This window comes from Haliotis cracherodii, unplaced genomic scaffold (genome assembly GCF_022045235.1).
Source record: "Haliotis cracherodii isolate W230 unplaced genomic scaffold, xgHalCrac1.p SCAF_22, whole genome shotgun sequence".
Taxonomy (NCBI): Eukaryota; Metazoa; Mollusca; class Gastropoda; order Lepetellida; family Haliotidae; genus Haliotis; species Haliotis cracherodii.
This window is the reverse complement of record NW_027266278.1, coordinates 4,109,470-4,132,034: the sequence shown is the minus strand read 5'-3', so window position 1 is coordinate 4,132,034 and position 22,565 is coordinate 4,109,470. Positions and strand designations below refer to the sequence as shown.

The 22,565-nt window shown below is 41.1% G+C and overlaps 2 protein-coding genes across 2 annotated transcripts in view; one reads left to right on the top strand and one right to left on the bottom strand.

Moving 5' to 3' along the window:
• The window catches only part of LOC139471193 (ubiquitin carboxyl-terminal hydrolase 5-like), a 35,673-nt gene extending 21,087 nt beyond the window's left edge, over positions 1 to 14,586 (bottom strand). Inside the window, exons 1-8 of the mRNA XM_071253479.1 lie at positions 14,464 to 14,586; positions 12,495 to 12,620; positions 10,077 to 10,131; positions 7,666 to 7,784; positions 4,338 to 4,444; positions 2,887 to 3,122; positions 1,822 to 1,916; positions 1,019 to 1,212 (exon numbers count right to left, since the gene is read on the bottom strand). Coding sequence (XP_071109580.1) covers positions 1,019 to 1,212; positions 1,822 to 1,916; positions 2,887 to 3,122; positions 4,338 to 4,444; positions 7,666 to 7,784; positions 10,077 to 10,131; positions 12,495 to 12,620; positions 14,464 to 14,577 — 1,046 coding nt within the window. The 5' untranslated portion in view covers positions 14,578 to 14,586. The remainder of the gene's footprint in view (positions 1 to 1,018; positions 1,213 to 1,821; positions 1,917 to 2,886; positions 3,123 to 4,337; positions 4,445 to 7,665; positions 7,785 to 10,076; positions 10,132 to 12,494; positions 12,621 to 14,463) is intronic.
• Positions 14,587 to 14,703: 117 nt separating this feature from the next.
• LOC139471346 (cell division cycle-associated protein 3-like) lies at positions 14,704 to 21,284 on the top strand. The gene is made up of 4 exons (XM_071253666.1): positions 14,704 to 14,749; positions 16,597 to 16,832; positions 18,856 to 19,047; positions 20,531 to 21,284. Exons 2-4 carry the CDS (start codon positions 16,610 to 16,612, stop codon positions 20,803 to 20,805), a joined length of 690 nt encoding a protein of 229 aa, XP_071109767.1. The 5' UTR covers positions 14,704 to 14,749; positions 16,597 to 16,609; the 3' UTR covers positions 20,806 to 21,284.
• Positions 21,285 to 22,565: the final 1,281 nt, after the last annotated feature.

Below are 22,565 nucleotides of genomic sequence, written 5' to 3'. Positions count from 1 at the left end.
AAAGCATGAATTTGACATTGTGAGATACCCCTCAAACCACACCACATGAAGCATGATAACATCCCTCGTCCATGTTGTTGTATCTGAGGTGGGTAGTCAGTTATCTCCCTTGCCTCAGGAAGATGGCAAACTGGACGTTTATAGTCAGTTATCTCCCTTGCCTCGGGAAGATGGCAAACTGGACGTTTATAGTCAGTTATCTCCCTTGCCTCGGGAAGATGGTAAACTGGACGTTTATTTTGAGTTATCTCCCCTGCCTCGGGAAGATGGCAAACTGGACGTTTAAAATCAGTTATCTCCCTTGCCTCAGGAAGATGGCAAACTGGACGTTTATAGTCAGTTATCTCCCTTGCCTCGGGAAGATGGCAAACTGGACGTTTATATTCAGTTATCTCCCCTGCCTCAGGAAGATGGCAAACTGGACGTTTATAGTCAGTTATCTCCCTTGCCTCGGGAAGATGGCAAACTGGATGTTAATAGTCAGTGATTTCTGTTGCCGCGGGAAGATGGCAAACTGGCTCGGGAAGATGGCAAACTGGATGTTTATAGTCAGTAATCTCCCTTGCCTCGGGAAGATGGCAAACTGGACGTTTATAGTCAGTTATCTCCCTTGCCTCAGGAAGATGGCAAACTGGATGTTTATAGTCAGTAATCTCCCTTGCATCAGGAAGATGGCAAACTGGACGTTTATAGTCAGTTATCTCCCTTGCCTCGGGAAGATGGCAAACTGGATGTTTATAGCCAGTTATCTCCCCTGCCTCGGGAAAGATGCCACTGAAGCAACTCAATGGTCGGACTCAAAGACTTGGTTGATTGTGTTTCATTGTACCAAGAAGGCAAGGGACACAGCTAACATACTGTTGACTGGCATCAAACAACAAACAAAACAAGACCCTGATGGATCCTAGAGAACAAATAACAGGAGTTTATATCACAAACAGTGTCTGCAGTCAAACCAACCTCAGCATCAACTCTCATCTTCCATATGTCATCATTAACCTGTACTGCAAGGACTCACCTTTGTTGGAAGTCAGGTATCGTCATGACGACCTGCATGAGAGAGTTCATATAACAACTGTTGCCAAGGTTACGCATCCCGGTGTATCCCGGGCCGTACATCGGCGTGAGTTTACTCCCAGCCTCCTGGATGACGTCCCACTCCCCAATCTTCTGATTCAGGTCAATCTCCAGCTCCAACATCGTCTTCTCGGTCTGTAACCATGATAACACACATTTACACATACCAGGAATATTATACAATGTAACCAGAGGACGTCACCAGAAACATAAGAATAAACTTCTGAGTGGTCAATCATTATAGACGGGATGGAGAGAGTTGCTGTTTGAACAGTACTTTGGATCAATGGTCCAGTAATTGAAAATATGTGGGAAGGTAAGACTACATTGAAATCACAGGGGGGGCACTGAAACAAAGCCATACCTTTTGGGGGTGAAACGATGCATGGCCGCACCACAAGGTTTCATCCCGCAATACAATACACAATATATTTTTTCTTTATCAATACAAGATGTTATACTTATTATTTTTGGACCAGTTTGGACCAGACAATCCAGTGATTGACATCATGAACATCCCACATGACTTTAACTATTAATACTTTTTGGGAGGGTTGCCAAAAAAACACACACACACATAGTGAGTACTCATGTACCCAAATCCACAATCGAGTCCTCACCATTTCGCATAAGTATGATTAGTATAATAATCATTAACGATCAGTCGCATGCAAGATGAAAAGGGAGACAACTCTCTTTGTCAAAAGAAGATGACAGGTCTCCCTAAGCATCATGTTGTCCTACCTTCTGCATGGCGGTGATGTTGATGCCGAAGTGTGCCAGGTGCTTGGTCAGATGTGGATCCAGAACCATGTCGTCCTCGTCATACGAGTACACGTCTAGGAGAAACACAGAGCCCGGCATTAGTGGGGGGATGTAGCAACTATGTAGGGGTGACCATGTTGTCTTTGTCAAATGAATACATGTCTAGGAAGAATAAATAGATCAACACTAGAATGTCTGATGGGAGTAAGAAGCAGCTATGTAGGGGTTGACAATGCAGTCCTCATCATACGAGTACGGGTCTAGGAGGAATGCAGGGTCCGATATTAGCAACTATGTAGGGGGTGACCATGTCATCCTCGTCATATGAGTACGCGTCTAGGAGGAATACAGGACCTGACATTAGTGGGAATACGCAGCCACAGTGCACAGTAATGCTGTATGGTATTACCATTGAAAGGTGAGAATCCGAGATAATTTAAAAAAATTCAGCCCCACGTTAGATCCGAGCAGGTAAGGGACACCACACTGCACAGCCCACCTTTAATCTTATAAATTGTGATGCAATGTGACCTGAATTTCAACACTGAATTTCAGTGAAAATGTTCAAGTGAAAGTAATCAGACCAAATTTATGTGCTGAAGGCGACTCATTCAGAAAATGATACACCTGCCACAAGCTGTCTGACCTAGAGGTTCAAACTGCTATTCTGACCACAAATAAATCAATTTTTAAGTGAGTGAGTGACTATGGTTTTATGGCTAACAATATTCCAACAATATCACGACAGAGACACAAGAAATAAGCTTCACACATTGTCCCTTGTGGAGAATCAAACCCGGGGCTTCAACAATACGAGCGAACGCTTTAACCACTAGGTTACCCCACCACCCCAAGTCAATTTTTAAACACACGACATATTGAATACACATGATAAAGAACTATTCACACAAAAGCATGTGTGATAAAACACAGAACAAAAACTTGTCTAGACTCTCTGCACACCTAGTCACAGACCTGTTTTAATGACAAAATACTCATAAAGACATCTAGGAAGTGACTCCTAGTCACAGTTGAAGGCCGTACCTGCACCGTCAGGGGTGATGGTCCCTAGCTTGACAGCCAGGGGATACTTGCACTCTGCGAAGTGGTCCACGGCGTGGTTGTTGCCGCCACTACCATCAAAGAACTTGCGGCCACAGAGAATGGATCCGTCTGTGAGGTTGAGCCAGAGGTTGTTGGTGAGGTCACACCTCTCACACTTCCAGCCACTGGGGGGGATCTTGCGGCCAGTGTCCAGCTGTAGCAGGTCGTCCGCATGTCTGGACAACAAGACCGCACAATAAATCAGGGGCAGTTTAACTGCTGGCCCGTTGGACCGTGGCCAGTTAAAATTACAAAGAGCTTGTTGATACGTAAAGATAGTGGATAGCCCGTCTGGCTAGTCAAAATATCAACCATTCACTATGTATGTTTGATTTTTTTAATTGGATTATCTCGGTAGAATTATAACCGGACGCCATTTTGTAATGTTGTGTACAACATTTTCTTTATTTGCTCATAAATCGCCATGAAATGAGGCAAATGGGAGCCAAGATTTAATCTCAGAGAGCAGGAAAAAACGTTTAAGGGGTGAAGAGTTTTAATATTTTGAGAGCCCCGCTAGGTGGCTACGCGATCTCAGGTTCAGCCACTACGCGGCCTCCACCACCAGTTGTAGGTGGCAGTATGGAGGAGGGTCAGTAACTTTTTAAGGAGCAAGCCCTGCTAGCTACAAACAAATTTGTTGTGAAATCTACCCCTGTAAAGGACAACGCCTATACATGTTGAGCTGTGCCTACAGATTTACCGGATTCTCAGGACCCGTGAAGATTCGGGGGTAGAATAGGTCTTCAGCAACCAATGCTTGTCGTAAAAGGTGAGTATGCTTGTCGTAAAAGGCGACTAATGGGATCGGGCGGTCAAGCTCACTGACTTGGTTGATGCATGTCATCGATCCCAATTGCGTGGATCGATGCTCATGTTAGTAATCACTGGATTGTCTGGTCCAGACTCGATTATTTACAGACCACCGTCATATAGCTGGAATATTGCTGAGTGTGGCGTTAAACAACAAACAAACCAACCAACCAACCTGATTCTCAGATAAGTGTGTTTGTTGTTTTGGAATGTTTCTCATTTAATGCTGGGGTCAGCAATACTCCAGCTACATCGCTTTGGAAAGCAGGGATGTGAGCAGGGATTTTCCGGTTTTCGATCATATTTTTCGTAGCGTTTTTTTCCCCCCAAAATTATTTAATTTTTACCCGGAAGATGATTTTTTCCGAGGACTACTGTTTTAAAAAACGCAATTTTCCGCGTTTCCGCGGAGATTTCACATCCCTGGAAAGTGACATTCAGTGGCAAATTGGGGGAAAATATTGTTTAGAAGAAAATAGGGATTTTATCCAAAAAAATCATTGATCATAAAGAATAGAAATATTTCAGCAAGCCAAAATCGGCAGTAAGCCCAACTCCCTCTCTCACTCCCATCTCACCGGGATTTCTGTCGGACCTCTCCATCCCATGTTCCTGCCATGGCTGCTGCTTCTTCCAGCTTCCAGGCATCCTCCGCCATCAGGATGGTTGCCACGGAGATCTGGACCTGCAGGAAAAGGCATTTGTAGTTGGAATTAACAAACAGGGTTCCATATTCTCCATTAGCCAGGTATTACCTCCATCGCAGTATAATAACACTCTGGACTCGGACTTTATCAGTCATACATTTTGCATTTGAATAACACTATGTCATGCACAAGGGAATTTCTGTGGGAAGATGGCGATATGTCACTTCCCAGATGAAGCTAAATTAGTATGTATTAGTATTATATTGCTCCAAGACATTAAAACTTATAGACTGGAGAGGACATTTCTAAAACCATAACAGTAATTCTTGGATGAAACAGACAGAATCTAAAATAATTGAAGGATGGGCTCATTATATAAACAAGGTACTCAAATATCATTTGTTTGTTTGTTGTTTGTTGTTTGACACTACAAAGGCAATATTCCAGCTATATGACGGCTGTCTGTAAATAATCGAGTATAGCCCAGACAATCCAGTGATTGACATCATGAGCATCGATCTATGCAATTGGGATATGAGGCATGCATCAACCAAGTCAGCGAGCCTGACCACCCAGTCCCGTTAGTCGCCTCTTATGACAAGCATAGTTCCGGCAAGCATGGGTTGCTGAAGACCTATTCCAACCTGGATCTTCACGGGTAAACTCAAATATGATGTCGATACCCTTTCAGTGAAATGTCATCGCTCTACATGTATTACAATCAGTGGTTATGACTCTTTGAAACAGGCCAGTACTACATGACAGTACTACATGACAGTACTACAGGCCAGTACTACATGACAGTACTACATGACAGTACTACATGACAGTACTACATGACAGTACTACAGGCCAGTACTACATGACAGTACTACAGGCCAGTACCACATGACAGTACCACATGACAGTACTACATGACAGTACTACATGACAGTACTACATGACAGTACTACAGGCCAGTACTACATGACAGTACTACATGACAGTACTACATGACAGTACTACAGGCCAGTACTACATGACAGTACTACATGACAGTACTACATGACAGTACTACACAGAGGGTGGGCCATGTCCAGGGTCCATCAGTGTCCGAACCTCGCATTGTACCTGTGACCAATCAGCTTCAACTATCACAAACTACCAACAAGTCATACTAAGGATAAATCCTATAACAAACTCACCTGGGTAAGGCTAAAAAATAATAGTCTTAGTTCTCAGGCACCGCCCGCATCATCATAACATCCACTGCATGTTTTGTTTTTATTTCCATTTTCAAAAAAAAAAATGTTTAAATATTCCGTGTCTCGAACACACGACCCCGGCAGTGAAATGCTACAAGACTTAAGAACATGATTTTGCCGAAATTATTGTAAACAAAATTGGGTTACATACTAGCTTGAACAAACCCCCCCTAAACACACCGCCCGCACAATATTTTCAAAAGCCATTGCCTGAAAACCAATTCTTTTATTTTTTTAAGCCTACTAAAAGAAAGGCCCTATTTTAAAGCTAGGCCTCATATATAGTACAGTGGCTAGGCCCCCAAGAAATATACATCCGCTTCTAGTAACCTGACTGACTTATTGTTTTACTTGCAACCCAAATGCTTCATCACAGCTGAGAACAGCCATCAAAAACATTTGGCAAAAAATGGGTTGTTACGCAATATTATAGCTAAAATGGATAGAATTATCATAAAAACGCCCGCATGTTATCAGAAATGAGCGGGCCATTGTAACTTGATAATGCCCTCATATTACTTGACGACGGGCCATTATCACGCCTCTTGTTAGGTGACGTCATAGGATATGGATAGGTGACGTAACGTTCAATAGTGACGTCATCTGGTTTGTTCCATGACGTTTCCCTATTTGTAAAAGTGGGTCAGTGACATTCGTGTTGATTGCAGTAAATGTTTCAAAATCGACATTGTTGTTTCTTTTTATTTGATAACAAATTCCATCCATTTTAGCTATAATAACGGTAACGCTATTTTTCAGGGCATTATCGTTTGCAGAAGCCCTCGGTCTTTTCAACTGCCCTCCTTCGTCAGGCAGTTAATGGAAGACCTCGGGCTTCTGCAAATGATAATGCCCTGAAAAATAGCGTTACCCTTATATTATCATTGCTGTAGCTATTTTGACCTATATATTTGAAAAGAATACAAATAACATCTGTACTACATACTCTGTTATAAACATTGTAAAATAATTAAATAAAAAATGGTAATACCTGCTAGTTATTTTTGTTCAACTGCAATTCATTATCACATAATAACCCTGGAACCAGCTTGAGTGAGTGAGTTTGGTTTAATGCCGCTTTTAACATTATTCAAGTTATATCACAGCGTGTCAGCTTAATGTGGGAAGAAAGCCCGAAGTGATGCAGGTCTCAGACGTTTACCACATCGGTGAAACCAGTGAGCATGGGTATGGTGTGGACAAACCTAGAAACATAATCGGGGCAAACCGGGATTCGAACCCACAATCATAGGTTTCTGGCCAGCCCAAGGGACGCAACTCTGCACAGCGAATCATGGCACCTTAGACAACTGGGCCATCCGTGCCCCCCGGAACAACCTCGAAGTAATTTGACATCCATATTCAGGTTGGTATGAAAGTAATCACACTAGGTGCCATCAGGCTAGTTTCAGATGGAAATGCTTGTTCACAAACAGTAACATTTAATCCTCCTGCAATCCAAAATCTGAGCCTGTGTTTCATAATTTCTCAATATATGCCCAAACAGTTTTCTTCCTGTCTTGACATTTAAACATACGTGGAGTGGGCAAGCGGTCAAAAGTGCCAGGTGCTGAGATTGTATCCCGCTAGTGATCAGGTTGTTATTCAACCTTGGGACAGATCCTTACAGTGTTGTTACTATGCCTAGTGTACAGAACATGGTAGATGACCAGATGGTGGAACCACAAATATGTACGTACACCCGAAACACAAGTGTCAAAACGTGTGTTTGTCACCCTGGGCAAGTGACTTAGTCCAAATGTGCCTCTGTTCACCCAGCAGGGAATGGGTACCCAATGTGAAAGTGTATGTAAAAACCTTCTAGCGCCCCAGGCAGCTGAGGTTGTATACTCCCCGGGGGGTTGAGAACGATAACCGAAATGCAAACGGATCCACTGGTCTGGGATCAAATCAAACCGCAATTGAGCATATACTGGTACCTGGATACCTGCAGTATATAAATGTATAAATGTATAATAACATGATATATAAAAAACCACGTAAAGATGACTTACAGCATCAGGGAGATCGGGGTTTGGCACAGCGATCTCGAGGTGGTTCGGCATAACCACAACGGAGGTCGTCTCCTCGAAACGGAACTTCTTCTCATCCACTTGAAACCCTCCCTCCACTCCTGGAGACAAAACATCAGTAACCATGGTAACCATCTTTTAACATACTAACAGAAAAAAACCATATCTTTTCTTCATGTAAAGTTCAATAAAAATATGTTTATTCTGAATGTACATAATGCATCCTTGAATCCATAAAACATCTCCTTGACTTTACATCTTCCCGAGGCAAGAGAGTAAACTGACTACTGGTGGATCTACAAGCTCGAGCTCGAGCTCAGGAATTTCAGCTTAGTTCGGCAAGGGTGGAATGGAAACTGGACTTTTAAAGTCAGTTAACTCCCTTGCCTTGGGAAGATGTGACTTTAAGGCATACATGTGCATGCTGAATCACGATGCATGATTTGGCAGTTTGCGTGTTTCTTGGGAGCATGATCCTCACACACATTGTTTTTGAAAGCAAACAGCACATAGTGATTCTTTAGCTATCAGGTGCTCATAAAAACACTTTTGTTCAACCCTAAATAATGCTTACGCAATGATCCTCACACACATTGTTTTTGAAAGCAAACAGCACATAGTGATTCTTTAGCTATCAGCTGCTCATAAAAACACTTTTGTTCAACCCTAAATAATGCTTACGCAATGCCCTGGCTCGCTAAACACCAATGTCTACACGCAATGCCCTGGCTCGCTAAAAACCAATGTCTACACGCAATGCCCTGGCTCGCTAAACACCAATGTCTACACGCAATGCCCTGGCTCGCTAAACACCAATGTCTACACGCAATGCCCTGGCTCGCTAAAAACCAATGTCTACACGCAATGCCCTGGCTCGCTAAACACCAATGTCTACACGCAATGCCCTGGCTCGCTAAACACCAATGTCTACACGCAATGCCCTGGCTCGCTAAAAACCAATGTCTACACGCAATGCCCTGGCTCGCTAAACACCAATGTCTACACGCAATGCCCTGGCTCGCTAAACACCAATGTCTACACGCAATGCCCTGGCTCGATAAACACCAATGTCTACACGCAATGCCCTGGCTCGCTAAACACCAATGTCTACACGCAATGCCCTGGCTCGCTAAACACCAATGTCTACACGCAATGCCCTGGCTCGATAAACACCAATGTCTACACGCAATGCCCTGGCTCGCTAAAAACCAATGTCTACACGCAATGCCCTGGCTCGCTAAACACCAATGTCTACACGCAATGCCCTGGCTCGCTAAAAACCAATTTCTACACGCAATGCCCTGGCTCGCTAAAAACCAATGTCTACACGCAATGCCCTGGCTCGCTAAAAAACTAATATCTACACGCAATGCCCTGGCTCGCTAAAAACCAATGTCTACACGCAATGCCCTGGCTCGCTAAAAACCAATGTCTACACGCAATGCCCTGGCTCGCTAAAAACCAATGTCTACACGCAACGAAAATGCTGCAAACAGGAATGGAGCAATATGAAGTTGCCTGACATTTTAACGTTTATCGAAACACAATATCATCTCTTAGGAAACCTTATCTACACTCACGACCTGCCACGGGCCGTTCATTGATGTGTGACGTCGCGTCAACAAGATAGCCATATTTGGTTGGTACATCTAAGGATTCAATACCCAACTGCCACGTGCAATTGTGGACAAGCTTACATAGGAGAAACATCTAGGCCCCTCAAAACCCAAATAAAAGAACATCAAAGCTCAGTCTCTAAAGATGACTCTAAATCAGTTCTATCAGACCACATCCGTGACAACCCAAGCCACAACATCCAGTGGGAGAGAGTCACAACCCTCGCCACCAACCTTAAAGACTTCAGATCAGGAAACTACAAGAAGCCATCAACAGCAAAAGAATCCAGCTGTCAATCAATCGAGATCAAGGCTATTACATACACCCGGCATACCATCAACTCATCAAAGACCCCAATCAGCCATAATCCTGTTGTTTATGTCACGTACTGACTTCACCGATGATTGTCATTACTACCCGTGTGTGTACATAACAGGCTTCACTACTCCAGTATAACAATATCTACTCTACTGTATAAACATTGCCTCCTACTTGTATATATACTTGCCCATAACACCCTGTAAATCACTTGCTTGATAACGGTGTTAGAACCTACACCGAAACGTTGCTCTTAATTGTAATAAAGAAGTTGTGCATCCATAAATTCTTATCCTTACTTAGACTCTATTCCAAGTCAAATGACTGGGTTTCCCGCACGAAACCCGCATGATGCTCATCCTATCATAGCTTCTGTATCGAGATACGTATCGTATCATAGCTTCTGTATCGAGATACGTATCATATAGTGGCTTCTGTATCGTGACATCTCTGCTTACCTATTGCAAGTTTTGTTGGTTTCACTTGAGGCTCGGCCTCCTCTGTCTGTGGAATCTGCAAATGACAGAAAGTAGAGCTGTACAACTTTGAACATTCTAAGACCATTAGACACTGGCACTAGTATAATGACGACACTCCACAGACAAATCCTACATGGATACGATATTCATAACTTAAATAGGGACGATTTCCCCCCTATAAATTATGATTTATGAATCTATGAGTAGTGACAGGGTTAAAGCCTTCCACAGATGTTGTTTTGTGTTGTGTGTTTATTTAACGCCACACTCAGCAATATTCCAGCTTTATGACAGTGGCCTTTAAATAATCAAATATGGACCAGATAATCCAGTGATAGATAGTGCGAGATATTAGGGTATATTGTGATGCCATCGAGGTACAATCATACCAAATTACTTAGCCTGACTGTCAGTGTTCAAGATAAAAACAATTCCTAGTCTGCCATCAGGACCCACAAACTTCAGCTCTCATTTAAAAAAAAAAAAATGCAGCTTATTTTGACAGAGACGTAACTTTACTGCAGGTCATAAGGAACCATTCAAAGTTTAAACTACAGGCTCTGATATGAAATCTGACAGACCCTGATATGAAATCTACCTGCCACTGGCCTACGGGAAGGCACTTATTTCAAGACCGCCTCAGTGGTCTAGTGGTAGAGCGGAAGGTCTGGAGTTCGATCCCCAGCCGCGTCATACCAAAAGACATTAAAAGATGGTACTTGTTGTTACCCTGTCTGGCGCTTGACATTAAGGAGCTAAAACAAGGCCTGGTTGCCTCGGAGTCAGTATACTGTGTCTGAGTGGGGTATTCATGTTAAACTGCGGCATGGTATGTCAGTGAGCTAGCACTGTAAATCGGCATCAGTCCGGAATAGTACCACACAAAGCAGCCACACAAAGACACACACGTACATGCACGTCGCTATATAAGTGCAATAATCTTGGACACGACGTTAAACCCCATTTCACCTCACCACCTCACTTATTTCAAACACTGCTGACCACTAGATCCATTTGGTCAGCACTGATGACAAGCAGAGGGTGCTGGTGACCGATTCTAACCCAGGATCCCAACAGGGTGATGTTACCATGGTTACTCATGAATGATAAAGGAGCAATGCAAGAGTTAATCTTTGTATTTTATTCTCATTGGTTGTACTAGGAACATGATCAATCGTTGTGTAGAACTTGTGGGGATCTGGAAAAAATGCTTGATTAATCCGTGGTTCGTGACAACCAACAAAGTGAATATTTCTGTTGTGCACTGTGATTTTGAAGCATCCTGCGTTTGATGTAATTAAGGTCTGATATTTGTGAGTGAAGAGAGTTGAAAGTTTCGCAAGTGTAGGTGTGTAGATGTTATTTTGTATTTTGAACTAGTCAAGACATCAGGGCAATTTAATGCTGAATGTTGATACTAAGGACTCCCAAATCAGTTCATGATAACTGGGAATTTGACACATCCAGTTTGACATATCAGAGTATCAATGATGATTAACATAGAAGGAATTCACAGGGACTGGAAGGTGATTTCAACATGTCCAAGTTCGACAAAACGGTGTTCGACTTAATATGCATGACATAGGACAGTTATACAGATAGTTATACAGTTAACTTCTGATATTACAAAATTCAAGGTGCGTGTCCGAAATTTTCTGCCGATTAATTTAAACATGATGGGCAGTGTTAACGGTTTAGGCTTTACTAGGTCGTGGATCAGCCAAACAAAGGGTACTCATGACATGACTTTAGGCGATTAATTAATAACCACAAGAAGAAATACGCAGATCTGCAGAGGCAAATCCAGGATCTGAAGTTCCAACTGACCAGGGGGCATATATCTGTCCAAGAATATGCTGATGTGGCATCATTTGCATTGAAATCAGCGTAAAGAAATTGAAAGTTTCTTAAGTGACATTAAGCATTTATCCATTATATCCGTTACTAACAATGCATTTGAAATTATTCTTCATTTGAACATCCGCCATTATCTTGGTGACATGTTAACCCACTCTTGAATCGCCGATGTCATTAAACAAAATATTATATGTTCTCTTTCGCTATTGTCGAATAAGTATATGCTTGAATCATTATTCATTTCTTTGCCACTTCTTATTTTTAATGTACCCCATTGTTTGTAACAACACATTGTCTCTATTGTCCGACCTTAATGAACCCCAAAACCTGCCTGGTCATTTGTTTTTATACCTCTTAACCATGTGTACAGGTCTGCTTTATGGAAACGAACTGATTATGCATAGATATACATGGTCATATGATGGAACTAAAACCATGAAAACTAAAAGGACTCATTTCCAAAAGGGCTCCAAATCTAAGCCCAACTCCTATTAGCTGTAAGTTACTGTAACCTGCTTAATACAAACAAAAAATGCATACCTCAATGCGAATTCTCTTGATCCTGAGAAACACAGCATTTCCAGTCTTGTTGTAGTGTCGCATCAGATGTTTCTTTCCCACACCCAGGAATGTGTTCATACACACGTACAGCCCATCTTCACTCTCCTGATAAAGCATTAAATATATACCAGTCAACTAACCCTTCACCACAGCGCTCTTTTACACTTGATTCATAAGTTCATGTCACCTTGAAGAAGTGATTACCATGATTACAACAGTTTCAGATTTTTACTCAAATATCCCAAAGGCTAAAAACAACCAAAGACCTCGCTTAGTCCTTGTTCATCTTGGTAAATGTGTGTCATAAATTCCACCAGTCTGAAGATGATATTCCTTTTTGGTTGTAGTCAAAACGGCCTCATGTCAGATCGGCCTCAATACTCAAAAGTCAAAATGGCCACAAAAATGTCAAAATGGCCACAAACCCATAGTCAAAACTGCCACACACAAAAAGTCATAACGGCCACAGGTAAACAAATGGTAAAAAGTCAAAATGGCCATGGTAATAAATTAATGTGAGCAGGATGTGTACTAATTATACATGTTAAATGTTGTTATTACAATGTAATATCTTCCAGTAGCTTTCACATGTTGTTTTAACCAATCTCATCAATTTACTTTGATCTCTGACCAGTGTACCAATCTGTTGTGAAAACAGGAATGAAATTTTATCCTAATGAGGAAACTTTTCAGTGTTTTTATTTCAAACAAATCCTATAAAAGGATGCGTCTCTGTCTGGCCTTCAAAATTCCAAAATTCTATATAAGCAACCCCTAAAGCCCTCTCTTGGGTTGCACACACCACTTTCGCCCCTTTCGGAAACACATTAAATGGCCTGGCCAGGCCCGTGTGCGAAATACGCATCAGTCGGAAAGCGCACGTTAAATCTCCAAAGTAAGTAAGTAAGTAACTGGCCTTCAGGTCTCCCAGATACAAGCTGTCAAACTCCGCAGCTACATACATAAGAATACTATAAACCAGCGAGAAGAAATCTTCGTGGGCTGGAGAATGTACAAGGCGACATAACACCATCTGAGCTGCTGAACATATGCACTTCAAACCATGGACCATGGGTTTAATATGTGATACGGAACTGTGATATAGAACTTTGTAATCACGTTGTATAGTACTGAGTTAGTGATGAATTAAGAACTGAGTGCACATGGTAATGTTAAGAACTGTTATACAATGTATATAATATAATTACTGACTGAGTATTGTTTTACGCCGCTTTTAGCAATATTCCAGCAATATCACGATGGGGGACACCAGAAATGGGCTTCACACATTGTACCCATGTTGGGAATCAAACCCGGGTCTTTGGCATGACGAGCGAACACTTTAACCACTTGGCTACATGATCACCCCTATAATATACTGTCACAATACTAGATTTAACCTATTTTGTTGTGGGCGTTGTGATTTTGTGTGTGTCCATTTTGCTATGGGTTGTGGCCATTTTGACATTTTTTCCGTGGCCGTTTTGACTTTTTTTCTGTGGCCGTTTTGACTTTACCTTTAGAGGCTGTTCTGACATGAGGCCGTTTTGACCTGCTCCCTTCGTTGCAAGTTAGATCACAGCCTTTCCATAAGCTTTTGAAACTGGTACTATTTTGACACCTTGTCATTCATCCAGGTGATGATCCACAAGATGCCCTTAGCAAATATTTACAGCAACTTCAAAAAAACATTAAATAATTAATCAAACAAAGAAAAAATAGGCTATCATATTTTATTATGAGAAATTTAAAAACATGAATCAATATCAAAACATACAGTTTTGTGGTCATGCAAATGTTTAAGGAGATAACATGTGATAGCAGGGCTAATGTAATTTTTTATTTCCATCAGAAATATTTGTTTTAAGTGTTTTCACTTTTAGTCGAGGTTCGTAAGTGGATAGAAACAGTATGTCACTGCGCGAGAAATTACAGAGTTGATACGTACAGGGTTATCAAAAGAATATGCACATTCATCCTTGTAGACTTTCTCGCCGCCACCAGGAGATCTTATCTTAGACAAATGTTGTTTTAGTTGCTCCATTGCCATTTCACTTGTCATGCTTTGACTCTAACAAACCGGATGTTATCTCCCTTGGTACCGGTTTCTATCTACCAATCAGAAATCGTGTCATTTCTGTCGTTTTGTGCCTACCAAAATAGGACACTGCATTTCATTGGCTGAAGCGGGAAGTTCAAACTTGTATACGGACCCTTGTCTGCATGGAAAGGAGGTAAGCAAATGTTTGGGCAATATCTGCATGTTGTTTTGAAGGGTATGTGTACCAACAGGAGGCTTTTAGAATGTATATTTGGGGCCCCCGTTAATTAATGTTTGAACGTAATTAGTGAAGTTACAAACGGATTTATGCATATACCAGGGATTTAAATACGCCGAATACGGATAAGTCTGAAAAGCTGACGGGGACGTTCTTGGTGGACCACTAGCCTCGTTAGCCTGGTCGGGTGTTGAAAACCCTAAGAGAGTAGTGCACTTTATGGACTACATTTATGAGGAGCAATTGCATTTAGATTAGCTCCGCATCCTGACCACAAATAATAACATCCGAAAATTAAATTACCACCAGAATTCTGAAATTTAGAAAGTCAACATGCACACAAAGGCCAAACACGACTCTTTGTATCGATATGGTTTTGCTGAAACAGTTTAATGCATGTTGCAACCACAACTCAGCTTGCTGTAAGTATGTTTGCGTCTCAGAATTAAATTTGCATCACCAGATCACAGCAATTAGACTAAGGCATTGTGCCTGATATGAAGGTATGTAATACTATAAGGTGAAATAAAAATAATTCTAAAAGGGAACCATCCTGTATTAAGGAATCCAGAAGTCTCTTCATGGTACACATGCATGATACTGGATACCTACCTACCATATTGGGTTTGTAATGGAATGAGTACAGGCTGATGAGTAGTGGGGTGATCATAAGGAATGGAATTTGGTGGTTGTTTTGATAATTATTCTAAGAGTATGGCTGGGAAGGGTTAATCGGGTCAGATGGGTCCTACATAGGACCAGGTACTCACAGGATTACCCGGACCTGTGGTTAATCTCGTGAAACAATTTAATGACAATAACTTTACAATTCCATGGTTACCCTACAAGTTGCTAATGTTTGCATTACATTTTGAATTTTATATGAGTAAAGATAATACTTCAGTCAACTTCAGTGCATATGTGTGTATGTAAATAGTTTTTACCAAGGCTCTGGTACAACAATTCCAAATCAGACATTTTGTACCCAACCCTTGGGACCTTCAGCAGATACCTGGATAGGGTCGGGTACCTGGGTAGTTAATTTGGACTCATCATAATCAAACTCTATAAGTGACTCACCTCTGTAATTGAGACTACCCAGCAATACTCTACTCATCCACCCTCATGATCACACATTCAGCTAACCACTAGTATACATTATAGGCTGCTGAGAACTAAAATGATGTCATAAGGTACAGCTCATCCTAATACTGACATCTTCCAGAGGCAAGAGAGTTAACTGACTAGTCACTATGAAAGTACAGTTTCCACCCTTGCCGAACTAGGCTAGTATTATGGAGTTGCATTTTGGCTGGACTAACGAGTCTATGCGTACTCCACTCAAAATCGTGCTCCGAAATTGAAATCCGGTCCGTAAACTGTCATGCAGATTTCAGTTGATTGCAGGATTTGCAAAGCATGTGCACCGCTAACTCGTTGTCAACAGATATTTTCTAAATCTGTTCATGTTTTTAATCAAGGTGCTCACGTGATTTGATGCACTTTGCGATGTAAGACTCGTTTTATCACAATATATCAGTGATATATAGATCTCGATTATCAATCAGATCGTCTTGACTGGACGCCACCATTTTGATTGAAGCAAATGCAAGTGATACGAGAGGTGGTATCTGATTGGTCCATAGGAGAGGCATAGAAGGGACACAACTCGTACTAGCCACTTGTGGCGCTACGATCAAGCCCAGGAATTCCAGCCCCATGGAAACTAGACTTTTTAAGTCGGTTAACTCTCCTGCCTCAGGAAGATGAATACTGACAGTCCATGCTTCTTTATTTTTCAGTTAACATCTCATCATGGGAGCAATTGGCAGCAAGATAGAAATGTTGGATGACGGAACTGGTACCCCAGTCAAGTGTCACATCGCCAGTCGCCAACTCGATGACGATCCCCGCTCCCCAACCAACAACATTCCACGTACGCCTATCATGGTGGACAAAACACCTGACGGACTTCTTGACCCACGGTCACCTACACCGGGAATTTGGAGGACACCCATTAACAATTTCATGAAAAAAGGTAAAAAACGCCAAAAAGTATTCCGTTCACTTCAAGCTCAAAACATTAGATTTAACTGTGGAAATGGAATTGTCCAACTACAGATCTTGAAGCAAGGGCCTTCCTTGTCAGCTTATTTAAGAAATAAACGATGAGTGCGTGTTATTTATCATTCACTTCAAGCTCAAAACATTAGATTTAACTGTGGAAATGGAATTGTCCAACTACAGATCTTGAAGCAAGGGCCTTCCTTGTCAGCTTATTTAAGAAATAAACGATGAGTGCGTGTTATTTATCATTCACTTCAAGCTCAAAACATTAGATTTAACTGTGGAAATGGAATTGTCCAACTACAGATCTTGAAGCAAGGGCCTTCCTTGTCAGCTTATTTAAGAAATAAACGATGAGTGCGTGTTATTTATCATTCACTTCAAGCTCAAAACATTAGATTTAACTGTGGAAATGGAATTGTCCAACTACAGATCTTGAAGCAAGGGCCTTCCTTGTCAGCTTATTTAAGAAATAAACGATGAGTGCGTGTTATTTATCATTCACTTCAAGCTCAAAACATTAGATTTAACTGTGGAAATGGAATTGTCCAACTACAGATCTTGAAGCAAGGGCCTTCCTTGTCAGCTTATTTAAGAAATAAACGATGAATGCGTGTTATTTATCATTCACTTCAAGCTCAAAACATTAGATTTAACTGTGGAAATGGAATTGTCCAACTACAGATCTTGAAGCAAGGGCCTTCCTTGTCAGCTTATTTAAGAAATAAACGATGAGTGCGTGTTATTTATCGTACAATAAATAACGACCACGAGTCGTTTATTTCTTATATGATATATAAACATTTTGAACAACCTTTTTAAGGATATCAATAAATTGTACAAGCTTTTAAAATATTTACCTGTATTGCAATATACTTAGAGGGCTGAACACAAAGATCAATATTCAAAATCTTGGTTACCTGTTTCCCCCCCCCTCCCCCCCCCATTTAGAATACTGGTAATAATGCATAATGAGAAGAGCCATCTCTTCATTTGCTGAATTCAAATATGGCTGGGAGATCTTTTTTCTGTTTATGGATTCAATTGATCAGAGCAAAATACCACAAATGGCATGATCAGAACTTAAAACAACAATAATTGTTTATTTTTAATTGCCAGACTTATTCAGCTTTTATGGATTATAAAAAACAAGAAAGATAATACCAAAATGAAACAAACTTAAAGTATTTCACTGATTGTTAACTTTTCAAATAACAAATGGTCAAATGCGTTGCACATAGTCTCGACCACTGCAGACCTCGTATATGTGACCAGTAGATAAAGCAATAACTTTAATGGGTAACAACTAAATATATGAGAAAAATGACTAGGGTCCAAGCTAACAACTGTCTAAGTGAATGTATGGGTTGATTGGGTTTCTGGAAATAATATACCGGGGTATTTTGGGAATTCTGCTTCCTGGGTACAAATGGTCCCAAGTACCGTAATCTATGTAGCATTGTTCTTAACAACCTAAATGAATCGGGTGGTCAGACTTTGTGACTTGTTAATCTGGTACATGTTATCGTGACCTGTGAATATCCGGGGTAGAATAGGTCTCCAGCAACCTATGCTTGCCGTAAAAGGCGACTATGCTCGTCGTAAGAGGCGACTAACAGGATCGGGGGGGTCAGTCTCGCTGACTTGGTTGAATCACGTCATCGATCCCAATTGCGTGGTTCGATGCTCATGACATCAATCACTGGATTGTATGGTCCAGACTTGATTATATACAGACCGCCGTCAGATAGCGGGAATATTGCTGAGTGTGGCATTAAACAACAAACCAACCAACATGTTATGGTAATGGATGGCATGGTATGTTGCTCATGTTATCAATCATTAGTTTGTCAATCAACAGGCCCCTGGGATGTACCTGGGATGTTGCTGAGTATGTTGTCAAACAACATTCACATGGAAACACAAGTATTTAATTTGTTGTACAGAATTTACCATCCCAGATCAGTTTGTCAGCCATGTGCTGTTTCCTTCAGATGAAGCCAAGTCTGTCCAAGAAGATGTCAAGCCCCTCCTGGAGGCCAACACGAGTCCCGACATGCCCTGCAAGCAGGATAATGGGGAGCCAGACAAACTGGACAGGAAGGATGACCTGGGGGCAGCCGCCGAGCTCCAGCACATGTCACTGTCCGACGTGGACGAGTCTTCAAGTCTTCTTGTCACGAACCGTGAGTCCAGTTTGTTTTGTTTCTTCGGCAATCTCATTAAAATCAGATCTTAGTTCTCGCTAACGCTAAACAAAGATCTGAGGACATCCCATTACAGGTCATCTTTCATCCGACCAATCACAGCATCTCTTACCAGATCAGGAAAGTGACAGTCGGAAAGTGTTTTCTAATCATGCAAACTCAAATAATTTAAAAGTGGCTTTTCCAAACGACAAATACAGGCTTTATGACAGAATCCATGCAGTCTAGGCCATCTATTAACCATTCCAGAATGTTCTTTTGTTCAGTTTTCAAAATTTTAATCGAATTAATAATATGTTTCGAAGCGTAGTCGCCAGTTTAAAACTTGTGCTGTAATGCACGAGAACGCTGCTTCTGATTGGCTAATGTTGACCCTTTTGTCAGTCATTCCATTGGTCGGTCAAAGTTTGCCAAAGTTCGGTCTGACGTGACTTGTAGTCGGATGTCCTCAGTTCTTTGTTTAGTGGCAGCGAGAACTAAGATCTGATTTTGATAAGATTGTTTCCTTGGTAACGAATCATGGTCAACTTACACCAGAGTTTCATTTCATTTAGTGTCCTGGCATTCTGATCGCTGTTGGTTCAATAACCTAATTTAGCCATGTGGCTGGAAGAGTCAGGGCTCTCCTCTCTCATTAGCCTTCTAACCAGGCAGGGGCGGTCAGGTAGCCTAGTGGTTAAAGCGTTCGCTCGTCACGCCCACGGGTTCAATTCCCGACATGAGTACAATGTGTGAAGCCCATTTCTGGTGTCCCCAACCATGATATTGCTGGAATATTGCTAAAAACACTCACTCTAAACAGGCAAGATCATCAATCCTCACTGAATATAGTTCTCACATCTCATTGTCATGTTTACAGTCGGGACATGTTTAACTTTCATTCTATTGTTGTCACTCCTTGTGGGAAGAACAACTTTGCTGTATCAACATGAAATCATGCATTTGATAAACTATGTAGGGGTGACTGAGTACAGTCTTTGATAGGCATTTCGAAGATGGAAAAACACTTTTTATGAACAGCAACTTTTTTTATTCTTTGTAGACGTTTCAGAACTACTTCATCATTTCATGTAGGACGAAGTAGTTCTGAAACGTCATGACAATGTTGTTAATGCGTATATTTAGAAATGTCAACAGTGCCCATATCTGGGCATCTATCAATATTCATGCGCAACCAGATTTGCAACTGGTTTCAGTTTGGTCTATTAACGATAGAAAGTTGTTTTGTATTTACACTTAAATACATATTTAACGTGGGTAATAAATAAAATAATACAATCATTCTCGTTAAATACCATTTTTACGAAACTCGTGAACTTTCTATGGTAACTGACCGAGTGAAAGCGAGGTCAGATACCATAGAAAGTTCACGAGTTTTGTAAAAATGGTATCTAACGAGAATGAGTGTAGTATTCTCTATGTAAGTTTCTGTTCTCATGATATAACCTATTGTAATTTTCAGCTAAGCCAGTTGTCACAAAGAAACCCAAAGGGCAGAAGACACAACCCAAGAAGCTGTTCTATGACAAGAAGAGACCCAGCAAAGCGTTCAGCTCCACCCCCAAGTCAGTGCTCACTTCCACCCCGCCCCGCTCCCCCCTCTCTACCGTTGTCATAGATACCAACTCTCCACGGGTCATCATGCACAGGAAACAGACAAAGAAGATCGACGCAGCTCGTCAGTGTCGGCTCGGGGCTCTAAGGTCCTCGCAGGATAAGGAAAATGTTGACATGTGAAATCTGCTCAAAAAATATTTCATCTTTGACAAATAACTGCAACTACTTTTACTGGATGCTACTGTTGTGATACCCACGACACATGACTGGACTAGGGTGCTGAAAGGTCACACTGTCTTGATGTCAGAGGTTGTTAAGTACATCTTGCAGGTGACCCTGGTCGTGATAAGAGGTAGACCTTGGTCCAGTTGATCCGTGTCACGTGAGTCAGAAAATAAGAACACCCTCCTTTTAGTGCATATTTTATAGAATCATTCTTGATAATTACTAGACTGGAATTTTTAGCATTTTATACACTGAACATGTTGAACACAAAATATATAAAAAGTAAATGACATGAAAAGTAAACCACCAGTATTATGACCTGTTCCCTGATAACATTTGCATACATCTACCTCTAAATAAACCGACAAGCAAAACATGCTTCATCTTTCAAAGGTGCTTATTTATGTCTTCTATTCTGTTTCAATTGCTGTCAACAAGACAAGATCTGAAGTGAAAACTTTGTCTTCTCTTGTTTCAATTGCTGTCGACAAGATCTTAAGCATGTTAAGTGAAAACTTTGTCTTGTCTTGTTTCAATTGCTGTCGACAAGATCTTAAGTGAAAGCTTTGTCTTGTCGTGTTTCAATTGCTGTCGACAAGATCTTAAGTGAAAGCTATATCTTGTCTTTTTATCAATTGCTGTCGACAAGATCTTTAGTGAAAGCTTTGTCTTGTCGTTTTTCAATTGCTGTCGACAAGATCTTAAGTGAAAGCTTTATCTTGTCATGTTTCAATTTCTGTTGACAAGATCTGAAGTGAAAGCTTTATCTTGTCATGTTTCAATTGCTGTCGACAAGATCTTAAGTGAAAGCTATATCTTGTCTTGTTTCAATTGCTGTCGACAAGATCTTAAGTGAAAGCTTTGTCTTGTCATGTTTCAATTGCTGTCGACAAGATCTTAAGAGGAAGTTTTTGTCTTGTTTCAATTGTTGTCCTGAGGCCATAGATATTTTCTTTGCTGTGTACAGATTGCTTGTTATTGCTGATAATCAACATGCATATTTTTAGATCTGTACATCAATAAGAAAAGAATAGCCATTTCTGTGCTAAAACTAATTAATTGTTATAAACATAAGTAGATATACTAACTAAATATGAAATCTCACATTTGGGTGATGCATTGTATGTCATTTGGATGTGCAGAGTTGCGTCCCTTGGGCACGCCAGAAACCTATGATTGTGGGTTCGAATCCCGATTATGTTTCTAGGTTTGTCAGCACCATACCCATGCTCGTGGGTTTCACCGAAGTGGTAAAAGTCTGAGACCTGCATCACTTCAGGCTTTCCACCCACATTAAGCTGACACGCCGTGATATAACTGGAATACTGTTAAAAGCGGCATTAAACCCAACTCACTCACTCACTCACACATGTTCAAGTACATTTTCTGTTCTGCCATCCTGTTGTTTATAATAATAATATTTGTTCTTGAAAATATAAAAACAAAAACTCTCTCAACCTGTTGCTACCAACGTCTGTCAGATTGCCACTTGAATGATTAAGATGTCATTGTGGCCATTACTGTTGTAAGTGTTTTTTCTCTAGACTGCAGATTCAACTGCTCGTCGGCTATAGCATGCTTCAGGATGTGTAGAAGCTGTGTCTGTTGTGCACCTGTATTATAAGATAACAGCTACAACTGCTATAGGTTCTTATAGAGTAAACATTACCCCTGTCATAAGTCGATCGCCCTGCACAAGTTACGACGGTTTTGTA